Consider the following 14,155-nt stretch of genomic DNA (forward strand, 5'->3'; position numbering starts at 1 on the left):
AGCCCTGATCCTCTGTTTCTCTGCAGAGTTCGTGCAAGAATCTCTAGAGTCTCAGGTCGGCTGTGGCGGGGCCACCTTTCTGCCAATGGTGACATTCATGTGGACCGGCACCCTCCCCCACACACCTGCAGTGCGTTCTGTGTCTCCTCTGAGCCAAACAACTACCCCACCCAGCCCAGAACTGAACTCCGGGAGCCCCAGCACAAGAGGTGTGGGAGCACCAGGGATCTTACCGCTAGTGCCCCCTAAAAGTAAGGTGCCCCTACTTACTCCCCCACCTGGCAGTTTATGGCTCCTTGTTTCCTATAAATTCAGCTCTGCACTGCCATGCAGACCACCCACTCACTCATTAAAGGGGCTCTGTCTGGTCAGCCCAGAAACGCCTTAGGTCATGGATACCCCCGTCCTCCGCCTAACACAGCAGGGGGTGATCTGTAGTGGGACAGAAAGAGACCCCATTCCTGCCTCTATGCCCTACTCTGCTCCCAGCCACACGGAGCCTGTTTTGCAAACCAACACTGCTTTATTGTCAACACAACCAGCCCATTCTGCCCCGAGAAGGCTATGGACAATGGGTGTCTGGGGTCTGTGGGAGAGAGGGGTCAGCACCCTGAGAACTGCTGGGGCTACCACAGGGGCTTGGTGGGTCAGAGGTAGGGTCTGGGGGGCCAGCAGGGGGCGTGGCAGCCACGGAGGAGCTGGGCCTGGGTTCCCCCTGGCTCATCTGCAGTAGGCCAGTGAGAGCGATCAGCTCCGGCCCACTGAGCCAGGCGGTGGAGGGGCTCCGGGAGGGTGACAGGCGGGGGAGGACCCAGGCAGACATAATGGGGGGCGGCGGCAGCAGTTTCAGGGAGCCCATCACCTGAGGAGAGAGAATGGGATGTGTTTCCTGCCAGGCACACCTGGAGGCTGGGGTAAGGCCAGGGAGGGGGAAGAGCTCTCACCTGCTGGGGGGCCTTGGACAGGTACAGGGGGACACGCTGCCCCTGGGGCAGCAGAGGGTCCGAGAGGAAGACATCTTCACAGCACATCACCGGGAACCCTAGAAGGAAACACCACTGGGGTGGCAGGCTGTGGGCTCCCACCCCTGGGCACTGGTTCCGGGAGGAGTTGGGGCAGCCTTGCACCCCCAGAGGACCAAGGGAGGTACCTGCATCTGGGTGCGCCTGCTGTCCATTCCAATGCCCTGTGGCAGGGGCCACGGGCCTGAGACCCCTGCCCGAGGCTGCCTCATACAGCGGCCAGAACGAGGGGTGACACAGCGTCCGGCCTGAGAACGAGGCTCCTGAGCTACAGTTGGCCCCCTAGGGTGAGGAGGACAGACCACTGGAGCCTCAGGCCACCCCGCAGCTCCCTGAACACCCCAGCCAGCCCCACAGGTTTGCCCTCAACTCACCCACACCGGCTGACGGCCCGCTTTCGCTTCGTACTTGGGGTCCCAGGGCGCTAGTGGAGTCATCCTTGAGGGGTCCACCTCCCAGGCCACCTGGGGGGAACGGGGAGCTGGGGGGACACTTGGGGATTAAAACAGGCTCAGAGTCAGAGAGGCTCTTGGCGGTAGTAGAGGCAGCAGGACCCGTCCTACCTGGGGCTCCGGGGGGCTGCTCAGTGGCTGGGCCTGGCAGGCGGTGGGGCAGCGGCAGCTGCTCACTCCGGGTCCAGGAAGGGCTACGGGATGGGGGCCGTGGGCTGGAGGGGTAGCGACTGAGGCTGCAGTTACACCGCCCCCACGCACCTTCCCCTGGAGCCCAAGGGTGCCTGGTGCAAGGGAGGCCGAGGGACCCAAACTCCGGCAAGGACAATGGAGAAACCTCCGCAGAGGGCGTGGTGAAGGCATGGAGGTCCCCAGTCGTTGTCCCCCCGCGGCTCCGGCCGAGCCCCTCACCTGTCCCATGGGGATGTCCCCAGATCCCTGGGGGCGTCCGCTCCGGAGCTCCAGGGCTCGCCCTGGTCCTTGCCCGCCACAAGGCCTAGTCCCTCGGGCGCCTCCTCCGGGCCCGCGCCCCACCGTGGCGGCGACCAGGGCAACATTCCACGTTCCAGAGCGCAGGGCTGCACCGCAGTGTCCCCGCCGCCCGGCCCGGCCCGCTCAGCCTCCCTCTACCGCGCGGCGCGCACCAGCCCTCCTGGCGAACCCACCCTAGAGGCCTCGCGGCGACGCCGGCGCCCTGTGCGTCTCCCGGCCACGTGGCGCGTGCCCCCGCCGGGCTCCCGCGGGCGCCCCCTGGCGACCGGGCGGTGAATTCCGGATACAGAGGCCCCCCCCACAATCCCGCTACGCGCGTGCTCTCAGACACAGTTACACCTGAGGGCCACCCAGAGGGCTTCTGGCTTCTGTTTATTGCAGCTGACGCGACATCTGCGACACCCGTGGTCTTTCCACCCAGACCCTCGGTCCCAGAGGCAGCCAGGCCCGCAGGCCAAGGGGGCCCAGGCCCAGGCCGCCCTCACCGAGTGCTTGTCTCAGAGCGTGGAGCCCAGGCGCGTCTTCTGCTCCCAGGGTCCCAGGCGGGGTGGGCCCTGCCCCCACCTTCACCCCTAAGGCCGGTCCAGCAGGGCGTGGACGACAGCAGCGATGTAGGGGAGGCCCCTTCCCGGGGCCCCCTCCTCTTCCAGGATGTGGTGGGGCTGGCACAGTGACTCCTGGGGGAAGGGGCCGGGTTAGCTTCCCCAGGGGGCCCCCCGTGGCTTCCGGCCTGTGGCAGGGGGTCGGGGGCAGACCTGAGCATCACCATGCGCTCAGGGCTCGGTGACAAATGAGACGCAAGAAAGCTGTCAGCAATAACAGAAGGGAGATGACACGGGGGGAGGCGGAGGCTCCGGGAGCATGAGAGGCTGGCATCTCAGAAGGGCGATGCTGGTGGGCACAGAGCCATGGCCACAGCCACCGCCACGCGGAGCAGACGCGCGCACACTTACACACACACAGGCAAGGCGGTCACGGTCTGTACAGTTTATACACAGAGACAGGGACCCGGCCTGGGCCCCACACCCCTACAAATATAGATCCTCTCTACAAAATAGAGATAATTTAGCCCCCGCATAGCAGCCGTTGCGGGGGAAGGGGAGGGCACAGGAGGAAGGGGGAGACTCTAGCTCCTGCCACCCCTCACGGGGCACAGAGGGCAGGGGCAGGGCCGGCGGGGACATGAAGGCACCGTCAGCACTGAGAGGTGGGGACTCATGGGGCTACCGGAGGGAGGCCAGAGGCTGGGGGCCCAGGGTCTGGGGGCACCAGAGTGGGGCCTCTGAGGTCAGTGTCTGTGAAGGGGGTGCACTAGTGTCTTTGGTCGGGGCTGAAGGCACCGCAGGTGGGGTCGGGTGGAGCAGGGGCCTTATAAATAGAAGGGGGGAGGGAAAGGGGTAAGGGAGGGCTGATTTCGGGTCCTAGGAACCCAGGAGCCGAGTGTAGGAGACATAGAGCAGCAGCATGAGGACCACGTAGAAGATGACGAAGCCGCCCAGACCAGAGGGGGGCCAGAGGGGCGGTAGGGCCTTGCCCCCCACCCGCTTCACGGCCTCCAGCACGGTCCGCAGCCCCTGGGCAGTGCCCTGGAGGAGATCCGAGGGCGAGCACAGGTCAGCCTGGGGGAGAGGAGAGCAGATGGACAAGGACAAGGGACAGATATCAGCAGCAGCAGCAGGACAGTCCCTCCCACCCCTGCCCTCACGTGCTGGGGCCAGAACCACGCCCACATGCCGACGTGCCGGGCAGGGGGAGTGCAGGGCAGCGGGAGTGCAGGACAGGCAACATGCAGGGCAGGGGGCGTGCAAAGCAGGTGACATGCAAGACAAGATGGGGCCTGCAGGGCAGGGGACGTGTAGGACAGGTGACATGCAGGGCAGGGGGCATGCCGGGCAGGGCAGGGGCAGCCTGTGCCTCCATCTGAGAGCAGACACCCGCTGCGAATGGAAGCCCGCCATCCATGCCACACGCTGGCTGAGCCCGGCATGCCACCACTCTTTAGAAAGCAGCCCCCATACCTCAGGCACTCCCATTTTTCGACAGGCTTCTAGGAAACTCTCCACATTCTTCCGAGCCTTGAGGGCACTGAGTTTTGGCTGGGGTGGGTGAAGGAAGAAAATGTGGTAAGGGAGAGGCCACAGGTGCCCCAGCCCATCCCCCACCTCTTCCCCGGCCCCAACTGACCACAGCAGGAGAGGGCACATGGATGAAGGGCACGGAGCGCGGCCGTAGCTGGTTGGCCAGTTGGCACAGGATGACCCCGCTGGCCAGAGCCTCGGCCAGGTCCTCGGGCAGGGGCCGCTGCAGCCGGGACTCAAGGACCTGGGAGTGTAGACCGCATAGAGCAGGGGTCAGGGAAGGAGAGGTATCTGGGAGGCAGGGAGAGTGGGGGGCTCAGGGCCAGCAGGGAACTTGTGCCTGTCCCCTTCTGTCCTCAGGGGAGGTGCCAGAGTGGGCACAGAGGATGTGGAGGGAGGCTGGTCCCAAGGACAGCAACACAAGGAGGTGCCCGGCCCAGGTCCCTGCCCACACAGCTCCCAGCTCTGCTCACCTGGCGCAGCTGAGTCATTAAGTCCTTCTCATCTGGAATCTGGGGGGACCGCCGAGGTCTCAGGACAGAGTCTGGTGAGGAAGGGCCTAGGAGAAAAAGCGGGGCATGGGGCTGCCCCCACTGCTCACCACTGACTCTGTAGCTGGGTCCCAGTGGCCTGGCACCCACACCTCCTGCCTCTCTGCTTGTGGGATTTTCTTTTTCTTTTACATGGAGATGGGGTCTCGCTATGTTGCCCAGGCTGGTCCTGAATTCCTGGGCTCAAGCGATCCTCCCACCTTGGCCTCCTAAAGTGCTGCAATTACAGGTGTGAGCCACCACACCCAGCTTATTTTTGGAATTTTCAACACAAAGGTACAACAGACCCAGAGGGCTCCCAGGGCAGAAGGGTGATGTAGCAGTTGCTGCTGGCAAGCACTGGGTCAGCACTGGGGAGGGCGGGACACCCACCTGAGCCACTCTGAGAGGAGGAACGGAAGAGGAAGCTGTTTGGTCTCTGAATGGAGCCAAGTGGCCTCGGAGCAGGTGCTGTTGCTGGGGCCAGAACCAGGGACACAGCAACAGGGACAGGTGAGACAGGCATCCCCTCTGTGTCCCTCTCTCCCAACCAGCCCTCACCAACACAGGCCCCATCCTCCTCCCAAAGTCCCTGTCCCACCTGGTCCAGCTATGGGAAGGGGCTCTTGGGAGGCGGGGGCAGGGGCAGGGGCTCCCTGCCCCACTGTAGCTCCCGCTTGGGAGGCACTGGACTTAGGCGGGCCACTGAGGAGAGACAGAAGGGAGTTAGAGGGATGGTCATGGGAAGAGGAGTGGGGACCGGATGCTGGCAGGAAACCTACTTGTGCGTGGCTTGAGTGGACATGGCGGTGGCTCCTCCCACAGCAGACCTGAGCCCTGACTTTAAGAGGCTGGAACAAGGAGAGGTGGGGTCAGCTAGCCCCGAGGCAGAACGTCTTAGTGGGGCTCGGTGGCCCCATTTCCAGGGCTCAGTGTCTGGCAACAGCCCCGGGCGGCCCTGGGTCCCACCTATCCTTCCTGGGGGGCCCCCATGCCCCACTCTGCTGCTGCTGCCGCCGTTCCCGCTCCTGCCACAGCTGCAAGGTGTCCGGGCGCCGCCGCTCCTCCCCTGCCGGCTCCTCCCGCCTGAGGGACCAAGACAGGGTGAGAGGGGCAGACCCTGGCGTCAGGGAAGGAGGGGGCTGGGGGGTGGGAGGATCAGGCAGTGGCGTCGGTTTCAGGGCTTGGGATACCTGCTGCTTGGTGCCCTCTCCCTGTCCCCTGCCCCGGGGCTTAATTCAGGTGGTCGCTGCTCCTAAGGAGAAAACAGCAGAGCAGCTGAGAGCAGGCCTGTGCCCACGCCTGCCCTGTCCCCTGCTCTAGCTCCCCTCCCTTGGGAGAGGCACAGCTGGGCTCTCACCTCCACAGTGCCTCGCTCTTCATCCTCCCCCGGGACGTGGCTGTCGATGAAGTCAATCTGCTCAGGGTCTCCGTCCGCTGGGGAGGCCAGCATGTCAGCAAGTGAGTGGGGACCCTGGTCCAGCCCAGCTCCCAGCCAGCCCTGCTACTCACCTGAGCTGTCCTCCCGGCGTTCTCTGGGTCCCCGGGGCTCCCGGGCCAGCTCTGAGATCCGGAATGACAGCTCTGAAAATTCATCTGTTGACTGTAAAGGCAGAGGCTGAGATGGGAGATGGCCTCTCTGCACATGGGGGCTTGGGGCCTGGGGGGTCCTGTGTGGGACTAAGCTCAGGGTCTTTGCTGAGCCAGCCCCTCCCTGGGATGCTGGGCAGAGGGAAGGAAGAGGACAGCTCCAGCCTCTGCCTGGTACCCTGCAATTTGGAGGTCCCCAGTTCAGAGGTCCTCTCCCAGGGCTCACACCCCCAATTTCCCATGGACAGGACGCCCTTACCTCATTTCCAGACCACCTCTTGCTGCCACTATCAACGCTGTGGAAGCCTGAGTCCAGCCCGCCATCATACCGATGTCCCGGAAACAGATCCTCTGCAGGGCTGGGGCCAGCCAGGGAGATCTGGTCAGCCTGATGCTGGACAGCAGCCCCTAATCCTCCCAGAAAGCAGGGGGTACCTGGGGCCAAGAAGGGGCATTCAGTATCCCAGGGCTTCCTTGCTCCCCACCTAGGACTTACCAGGGACTGAAACTCGGGGGCCGAGAAGGGGCCAGGTCCCCCAGGGCTGACCCACGCTGCCCAGCTTCTGTGGACAAGTACTTGAAGATGTGAAGTTTCCCCTTCAGGCAGACCTGTGTGCGGGGCAGCACACGCTGGGGAGCTGGCAGGGAAGGCAGCTCCCCGGATCCTGCTCGGCTGCCCAAGAGGACCAACCCCACTCCTGCCCAGCCACACCCCTGTCCCTGTGGCCCCCTGGGCCCTCGCCTCACCTGGGCAGGCGGGCTCTGCAGGGGGTTGCTGTCCAGCAGAATGACCTGCAGGTGCCTGAGGCGGCAGAAGGAGACCGGGATGCGGGAGACGCGGTTACAGGAGAAATCCAGGCGGACCAGAGGGAGGTCCCCCAGCTCTGGAGCGGGTGGGCAAGGGAAAAGTCAGGAGCGTGCTCAGGCCTGGGGCCTCACGCTCACTCCCTTCCCCTTGGCTCCGGCTGGCCAGTCACCCTGGGCCTAGCACAGCCTCTCCCCTGGGTGGTTCAAGTCATTCCCCGGAACAACCTCCCTGCTCCTCTTTCCACACGATTCTGGTCCATAGTCTAAGCAAGCTTCCCTGAGAGGGCGCATCCGGACATTGGCTTAGCCTCCCTAGGAAGGCTCATCCGGACGTCAGGTCCTGCCCAGCCCTGTCTGTCCCTCCTCGTCTCCTCGCCTGCCCACTCCACACTCAAACCCACCCTCCATTTTCAAATGATCAGCACAAGACACAAACCCTGCTCAAACACCTCCCGTGACATGCAGCCAGGGCTATCGATGTTGAGCCGGTTGTGCCTGCCCGGGAGTCCCCTCTCCCCAGCATGGGCCCAGCACTGCACCCTGCGTGAAGCGCTGCCTGCCCACAGGGAAAGATGCCTTTTGCTCATCTTAAAAAGGCACGGTCTGGATTCATGGTGGCCCTAGGCACAGAATAAAAACCATAGCTCCCTAACCCAGCACGAGCAAGGCTTCCATGACCTGGCTCCACGCACGTTTCCCACCTCACTGCCCACCCCTCCGGGCCCTTGGCTTCTGAGCCTTCCCAGGTGCTATTTGCTCAGTTGGGAGAACTCCATTTTCCCCATCCACGCATCTTTCAAGGTTCAGCTCAAGCGTCACCACCTCGGTGGAGCTTTCCAGACATCCCAGATTCATGGAACTCATTGCTTTTGCCTCTGTCCCCGGGGCATCTTGCTGGGATTTCTTTTTATGGCCCAGAGGGAGCCCTTCCTACCCCTTTTGACTGGGAAGGAAGAGGGCAGGTGCAGAAAGGGTCAAGGAGTGGGGAGACAGGGAAAGTGGATGACCACCTCACTCCCTCCTTGTTCTTCAAAACCAAGTTCACACTCGAGCATGGCACAGGCCTTCCTGCCACACGGGGCTCGCCTTCCTAACCCCATGCTTTGCACATGCTGGGTTCTCTGCCGGGATGCAGAAGGGTGGGGAATTCTCCTTCAATGGCCGGCTCCCACTGCACCTGCACCTCTGGTGAAGTTTTCCCCAGGCCCCCCAAGCAGAGTCCAGTGCCACCTCCCTCTAGCCCCCGTCAGGGGAACCTGCCCATGTAACTTCCCTATGACTGTTTGTCTCTCCTCATGAAGCCATTAAATCCCTAAGAGATGGCCCCAGATCTTAGTCACATCACCCGCATCTACCTGGTCCCAACCTAAAACACAGGAATCCTACACACACACACACACCACACACATACAGACACAACACAGACATAAACACACACAACACACACACATACACAGAGACAAACACACACAGACACAAACAACACAGACACAAACAACAGACACACGCACAACACAGACACAAACACACACGCACAAAGACATAACACACAACACACACAACAGACATAAACACACACAACATACACACAACACACGCACAAACACAGACACACACAAAACATAAACAACACACACAACACACACAGACACAAACATATGCTGCTGCCTCCTGAAAAGGCATGCCTGCTTTGGAGTGGCATCATAGCGAGCTCATTAAATCGGCCCCTTGGGCCCTGGCACTGGCCCTAGCATCTCCGGGCAGAGTGGCAGAGCATCCCCTGACTCAGGTGTTTGAGAGCCCCTGCTGGGGTGAGCAGGGCTGCTGGGTGACCTTGAAGGCCCCTTCTGACCTTGCCAGTCTACCTGAGCTCCCCTTCTGTGCACCCACCAGCTCCCCTTCTGTGCCTGTGTCCACATTTCTAACAGAGCTGCTCATCTGCGCCCTGCCAGCCTCAGAGGGTGGCTAGGTCAAGATCAAATCAGATTGTTTATAGTTTGTTTTATATACTGCAAAAGCCTGGGCAATGAAAGTGTAATTCTCCTCTGAAGATTCCTGGCCTGTAACTTTTTCAAAGCACATACACTGTTACGGCCTGAATGTGTCCCCCAAAAAGTCCTCTGCTGAAATCCTAACCCCCAAAGTGATGGGATTAGGAAGCGAGGCCTTAGGGAAGGAATTGTGATCATGAGTGGAGCTCTCATCAGTGAGATTTGTGCTCCTTTATCAGAGGCCCCAGAAGGCTGTCTCTACTCTCCGCCATCGGGGAGTACCACGAGGAGCCGGCAGTCTGCAGCCAGGAAAAGCGCCCTGCCAGAAGCTGACCGTGGAAGCACCCAGATCCTGAACTTCAACTTCCAGAACTGTGAGAAATGAATGCCATGTATAAGCCACCCGGTCTGCAGTGTTTTCGTTACTGCAGCCTGAGCCGACTGGGACGCACACACAAATACCTCCTCTCCAGTTCTTCGTTCTCCTCACCTTCGGGCAGTGTACTGAGCTGGTTCCTCCGGACATTGAGGTCCCGCAGGGAAGAGAGGCCACACAGCTCCACAGGCAGGGACTGGAGCTCGTTGCTGCTCACGTCCTGGTATCAGGAAGGCAGTGGGAAGGGGCCATGAGACCAGGCCCAGCAGAACCCACCCTCCTGTCTCTGTCTTTGCTCCAGGCCCTCCTCAACCTCCCCCTAGAAGGTCCCTGCTGCCTGGCTCAGGGGTCCCTTTCCTGGCCCTGTCCCCATCCTCACAAGCTGTCGCAGGCTTCCCAGGGTGCCGATATCAGGGGGCAGGGCTCCCAGCTTGTTGTTGCTGACGATGAGGACCCTCAGGGGCAGCTGGCAGATGTAGGGTGGCAGCAATGACAGCTGGTTTCGGCTGTGGAAGGGAGAAAGGCAGCGGGCTGGCTCCCCAGGCATGGCATCCCAGCACTGCCATCCTCTCAGGGTCACCGCGAGGGTTACTCAGTAGTACTTGAAACTGAGAAGGACACGCTCCCACACGACCCTGGCTCGGCCTCCCTACCTGAGGTTGAGGTAGGTGAGGGCTGTGAGATTCCCCAAGGCTGGGTTCAGGCATCTCAGGCAATTGTGGTAGAGGCTCAGGCCCTCCAGGGACACCAGCTGGCACGCCGCCTCGGGCACCTCGGGAAACCGGTTCCGGGACAGGTCTAGGGAAAGCAGGTGTCAGGGGAGAGTTGTGGAAAGGCCCAGCCCCGGACAGAACCTTGAGTCCCCTCTATAGCCGGCTGCCCACTCCCTAACGTCCACACCTAAAGATTCAAGGCCATCAGTGTGGCCTCCCGGGAGAGATAACAAAGCCTTCTGCCAATGGGAGCACATTCCAGGCGTGACCAGAATGGTAAAGGGAAGGCAAAGGCCTTCGCGTCACTGGGCTGGAGAAGCCTCAGACTTGGGGGTTGGGGAACGCTGCAATGTCAATGGAGGGCTATTCTGGAGAGCAGCTGGAGTCTCTAACTCCTGCGGTTCCTGTTCGGAGATGCCAGGTGAGGTGAACAGAAGGTCAGAGGCGGGGTCGGTGATCATGGGAAAACAGTAAAGTGAGGGGCTGGGGGGCTCCCGGAGGAAATATGGGAAACCCCTGGGGCAACCTGCAGGGAGAGCCCATTCCTCCTCGGGGCCCTTCTTCCCTACTCCACTGTGTTTTCAACAGGGGAGAAACCACAGGTCACTCTATCTCAGTTCTAGAGATTAAGTCCCCGACACCGAACGAGATTTTTGCCAGCCCCAAGGACCAACAAGCCAGGTCCAAAGAACTACAAAGTTACCGAATTCCCAAGGGCTGGGAGGGAAGGGCAAGAAGCCCTGGTTGGAGATGGGAGCTGGAGTTCCCAGGTCCCTCCCATCTGGGCTTCCCTGGCCCGGGGCAGGCATCCTTACTACCTTCTGCCAGCCCTAGCAGCCCCGTTCTGCTTCCTCTCTTACTGACACAGACTTCAAGAGATCGGCAACTGTGTGAGCATCTCAGGCATGGCGAGGGTGGAGAGTGTGGGAGGGGGCTGGGGTCTACTCTTGCCCTCTTATCTGGAGCACCGCCTTGCTATGCGGAGGCTGGCAGCCTTGGGATTCCCTCTAGCATGGAGCCACTAACGGCTTAGACCTGGAGAAGCCTGCCTTTCTGTTTCCTCAGCCCAGCCTGTCCTGGGAGGGGCCCAGGGCCCGCAAAGGGGAGTCCCAGGCCACAGACCTGGTGAGCTTCTCCGAGGGCCCTTCTCAGGGAGAGGCAGGTCAGCAAAAGCAAGCAGAGCAGAGGAGAAGCAGGGTATATCCCCCAAGGAAATGAGTCTTGTGACAGGAAATGAAGTAGAAATAATAAGTCAGGTTCTGTCCCTCGTAGGCCCCGTGTTTACCATGGTGGATGACAGCTTGATGCCCCGGGACCCCTCTCTCTTCCTCTCTGCCCAGCCCTGGTACACAGACAGAAGCCCTGTCCTGGGAGATAACCGTTCTGGAGAGGGTGGGGGACGGCATCTGCCTCTCCCAGCCTCGCCTCCACCTGCCCGCTTTCTCTGTCGGCAAATGTGTTTGTGTGTGTGCATGTGGACGAAGGGGGTGGAGACTGAGTTCTCAGAGTTCTGATGGGGTAGGCGGTGGCAGGGACAAAAGCTAGGAGCGGAAGGGAGTTCAGGCAGGAGGCAGGGCACAGGGGGCACAGGATGTGGTCTGGGAGAGAATGAGCTGCACTTCTCTTTTGCAAGACGGCCCCTCCCCGCCACCTCAGGATTCTTCCTACTATCACCCCAGGGAGCCTAGTCCAAGGGAGATCAGGGACCCAAGACATAGGGACCACACAAGTAAGACACTCAGAAAGAGATGGGAGACGAGAGGGAAAGGCTCAAGGCAGTCCGGGCAGCAAGGCACTGATGCTTTTCGTCTGCTTGGAGGGCGAGGAGAGATGGAGGGCAGGGTATGGGCAACTCTTATGTTTTTGTCACTTCCCCTTTCTGCCCCAGCCTGTAAGCACCCTGCTTGGGGAGAGGGTACAGAGGAGAGAGTTCTGGACAAGAGGGACCCCACTTGGCCTAGAACCTGGGCCCTGGAAGGACTGAGGATTCCTGTGTGGAGAGTGGGGCAGAGGAGGGTTCTCAGGAAACCGGGATTTTCCCCCCCAAGCTCACAGGAGCATGGCTGCACCCTGAGCCGGAATGCTGGGGGAGGAGGGGGCAGGGGTTGGGAGCTGGGAGGAGCCGGGAGCTCCGGGTAGTTTTCCCCAAGAGTCCACACAGGCAGAGGCAGCCTAAGGAAGTAAAGAATAACATTTGGTCTTTGTCAAAAAACAACCAAGGGGGAGGGGAAGGGAACAGACAGTGAGTGTCACACAGCTGCTGAGGTCAATCTGGAGCGTGGGGTTAGGTGGGGGTGGGAGGGAATCGGGCTGTAAGGGGCAGGAATGGCTCCTGGAGCTCACTCATCATTCCTGATCTCACGAGTTGCAGAGCAGGCGAGATCAGTGGGGAGGTTTCGACTGGTTCTCCCCAGAAGAGGGGAGAGAGCGTGTGCCAGTGCTGGCCTGAGTGTTCCCAAGCGAGCGGGCACCTGCTTAGGGAGAAATACGCACTTTCCTGCAGCTCCGGTCCCCCACCTTGCCCATGAGAGGAGGAGGCCTGGGCTGGGGTGAGGCTTCGGGAATGCAGTCCTCCCTGATCCTGATCCCCACCCCCAGCTGCCGGCCCAAGGTCATAGGCTGCCTCCTGAGTAGCTGAGGCCTGACTCACCTGTCACAGTTAGGTCCCCCACCCCCTACCGTCCACAGACACCAGGGTAGAGGGTGCATGGTTGGACAGATCCTGAGGGTTGAGGCTTGGGACAGTCTCTAGCTGGCCAGCACTCCCAGCTAGGAGATAAGATTTCCTTCCCTCCAGCCACGGCCTCAAGTCCCTCCCCGGAAAAAAGCAGAAACTGAAATGGGAATTCTAGGATCCCTATGAGGTCACAGGCTCCACAGTGACCTCACAGGCTTAGGAAGAAGGAGGAGGAGTCTCAGATAAGGGGGTTGGGGATAATAGGCGGAAGAGCTCAGGGAGAAAAGAGTGAGGGGAGGTAGAGATTTGCTTCTTTCCCATAGGCTTTCCCATAGGCTGCGTGGACAGTGGAGAGGGCCAGGACTACAGGGGGCGGGGTTGCGGCACAGAAAGCAGAAACCTTGGGCGTAGGGACCAGTCACGGGAAGGGGGTGCCTGGGGCTCGGATCTCGGTGGGAAGGGGATTAAGAGGTGTAGACGAAGAGATGGGAGAGAAAGCAGTTATTAGAGGAGCTCGTGGGGACTGCTTCATAGACCGATTGGAGCTGAGGTTAAGAGGTCATGTAAATGAGACAACCAGGTGAGGGGCGGGACCATCCTACAGGTGCGCAGCTATGCAAATAAAGAGAAAGGAGGAATCTCTCTCAACGCTCGGAGGCGCTGGGCGTTCTGTGCAAACGAGAAGCACGTTCATTGTCCAGGGCTTTCTCAAAGATGGGACGGGGTGGCTGCAGGTTTACGGCAATCAGGAGGGGCAGCAACCCTGGCCGCCAGGTGAAAGGGCGGGCCCGACCCCCGGATTGGGCGGGGCCCGAGGTGGGGCTATGCAAATGAGGGTCCCGGTCGGGCCCAGGGCCCGGCTACACTCACCAGCCTGGGTGATGTCTGACAGGTCGTAGCTACGGGCCGCGCCCCGGGGGAAGTGCTTCAAGCGCCGGTTAGACAGGTTCAGGGTCCCGGTGGCCACGGCCTCCTCTAGGGCACGCTCTGCACTGCGGCTCCCTGGCAGACCCGGAGACCCGGGCACGGAGGTTGTGGCTGCCGCCTCCTCACCCCTAGCGGCGAGTGGAGCCGCTACGGCCGCCGCCATCCGCTCCCGGCGGCTCCCGCTGCCTGACTGACGGGACCCGCAGTCCCTCCTTCCCCCTCCCCCTCCTTGGAGCCGCCGTAGTTGCCTCAAGGGGGCGGGAGCTGTGTCCGGGACCCGACGGACCAATCGTGGCCCCGAGACGCGTCAGAAGCGACCAATCAGAACCCGCCAGTGGGGTGGAGCTCCGGCGCTGGAGTCTGACGAGAGAAGGGAGGGGAATGAGGATAGAGCGCTCGCCAACGGCTGGCGCTCCAGGCCGTCCCGCCCAGCGCAGCCGCACCCAATCACAATGCTTAGATCTGGAGGTGGAGCCAATCAGGTCCAACCAAGAGGAGGG

At 61.3% G+C, this 14,155-nt stretch overlaps 3 protein-coding genes across 8 annotated transcripts; all 3 read right to left on the minus strand.

Annotated features, from left to right (window-relative positions):
* Positions 1–503: 503 nt before the first annotated feature.
* Positions 504–2,170, minus strand: SAP25 (Sin3A associated protein 25). The gene is made up of 6 exons (XM_005595514.4): positions 1,886–2,170; positions 1,586–1,689; positions 1,397–1,503; positions 1,151–1,304; positions 945–1,042; positions 504–862 (listed from the first exon to the last, which is right to left on the minus strand). The coding sequence occupies exons 1-6, from the start codon at positions 2,029–2,031 to the stop codon at positions 563–565; spliced, it is 909 nt and encodes a 302-aa protein (XP_005595571.3). The 5' UTR covers positions 2,032–2,170; the 3' UTR covers positions 504–562.
* A 149-nt stretch (positions 2,171–2,319) lies between these two features.
* Positions 2,320–3,037, minus strand: LOC107128668 (uncharacterized). Its single transcript, XM_015444637.4, is given in 3 exon segments — positions 2,320–2,522; positions 2,524–2,809; positions 2,812–3,037. Coding segments are annotated over 3 exon segments (501 nt in total). The 5' UTR covers positions 2,843–3,037; the 3' UTR covers positions 2,320–2,338.
* LRCH4 (leucine rich repeats and calponin homology domain containing 4) lies at positions 2,320–13,847 on the minus strand. Of its 6 annotated transcripts, none has more exons than XR_012432268.1 (18): positions 13,599–13,847; positions 9,992–10,136; positions 9,718–9,844; positions 9,453–9,558; positions 6,912–7,048; positions 6,661–6,773; positions 6,424–6,523; positions 6,087–6,177; positions 5,935–6,011; positions 5,768–5,852; positions 5,544–5,660; positions 5,357–5,425; positions 5,176–5,279; positions 4,968–5,051; positions 4,518–4,603; positions 4,151–4,288; positions 3,985–4,062; positions 2,320–2,643 (listed from the first exon to the last, which is right to left on the minus strand). XR_012432268.1 is itself a non-coding variant. In XM_005595511.5 (18 exons), exons 1-18 carry the CDS (start codon positions 13,816–13,818, stop codon positions 3,388–3,390), a joined length of 2,052 nt encoding a protein of 683 aa, XP_005595568.1. In that variant the 5' UTR covers positions 13,819–13,847; the 3' UTR covers positions 2,939–3,387. The 6 variants fall into 6 exon arrangements, 1 of the variants encoding a protein (XP_005595568.1); XM_005595511.5 differs by lacking the exon at positions 2,320–2,643 and adding an exon at positions 2,939–3,585 and having other exon boundaries at positions 5,768–5,829; XR_012432267.1 differs by lacking the exon at positions 5,176–5,279 and having other exon boundaries at positions 5,768–5,829.
* Between the last annotated feature and the right edge of the window lie 308 nt (positions 13,848–14,155).

The sequence above is a fragment of the Macaca fascicularis genome, chromosome 3, assembly GCF_037993035.2.
Source record: "Macaca fascicularis isolate 582-1 chromosome 3, T2T-MFA8v1.1".
NCBI lineage: Eukaryota > Metazoa > Chordata > Mammalia > Primates > Cercopithecidae > Macaca > Macaca fascicularis.

Excerpts from the sequence above, each read along its gene's own strand:
- SAP25 (XM_005595514.4), bottom strand. The coding sequence starts at position 2,031 with ATGTTGCCCTGGTCGCCGCCACGGTGGGGCGCGGGCCCGGAGGAGGCG. Across the intron at positions 1,504-1,585 it reads GCAGCCCCCCGGAGCCCCAG|CTCCCCGTTCCCCCCAGGTG; the intron begins GTAGGACGGGTC and ends GTGTCCCCCCAG. Across the intron at positions 1,043-1,150 it reads GCAGGCGCACCCAGATGCAG|GGTTCCCGGTGATGTGCTGT; the intron begins GTACCTCCCTTG and ends GTTTCCTTCTAG.
- LRCH4 (XM_005595511.5), bottom strand. The coding sequence starts at position 13,818 with ATGGCGGCGGCCGTAGCGGCTCCACTCGCCGCTAGGGGTGAGGAGGCG. Across the intron at positions 6,524-6,660 it reads CCCCCGAGTTTCAGTCCCTG|CCCTGCAGAGGATCTGTTTC; the intron begins GTAAGTCCTAGG and ends GGCTGGCCCCAG. Across the intron at positions 6,178-6,423 it reads AGAGGTGGTCTGGAAATGAG|TCAACAGATGAATTTTCAGA; the intron begins GTAAGGGCGTCC and ends CTGCCTTTACAG.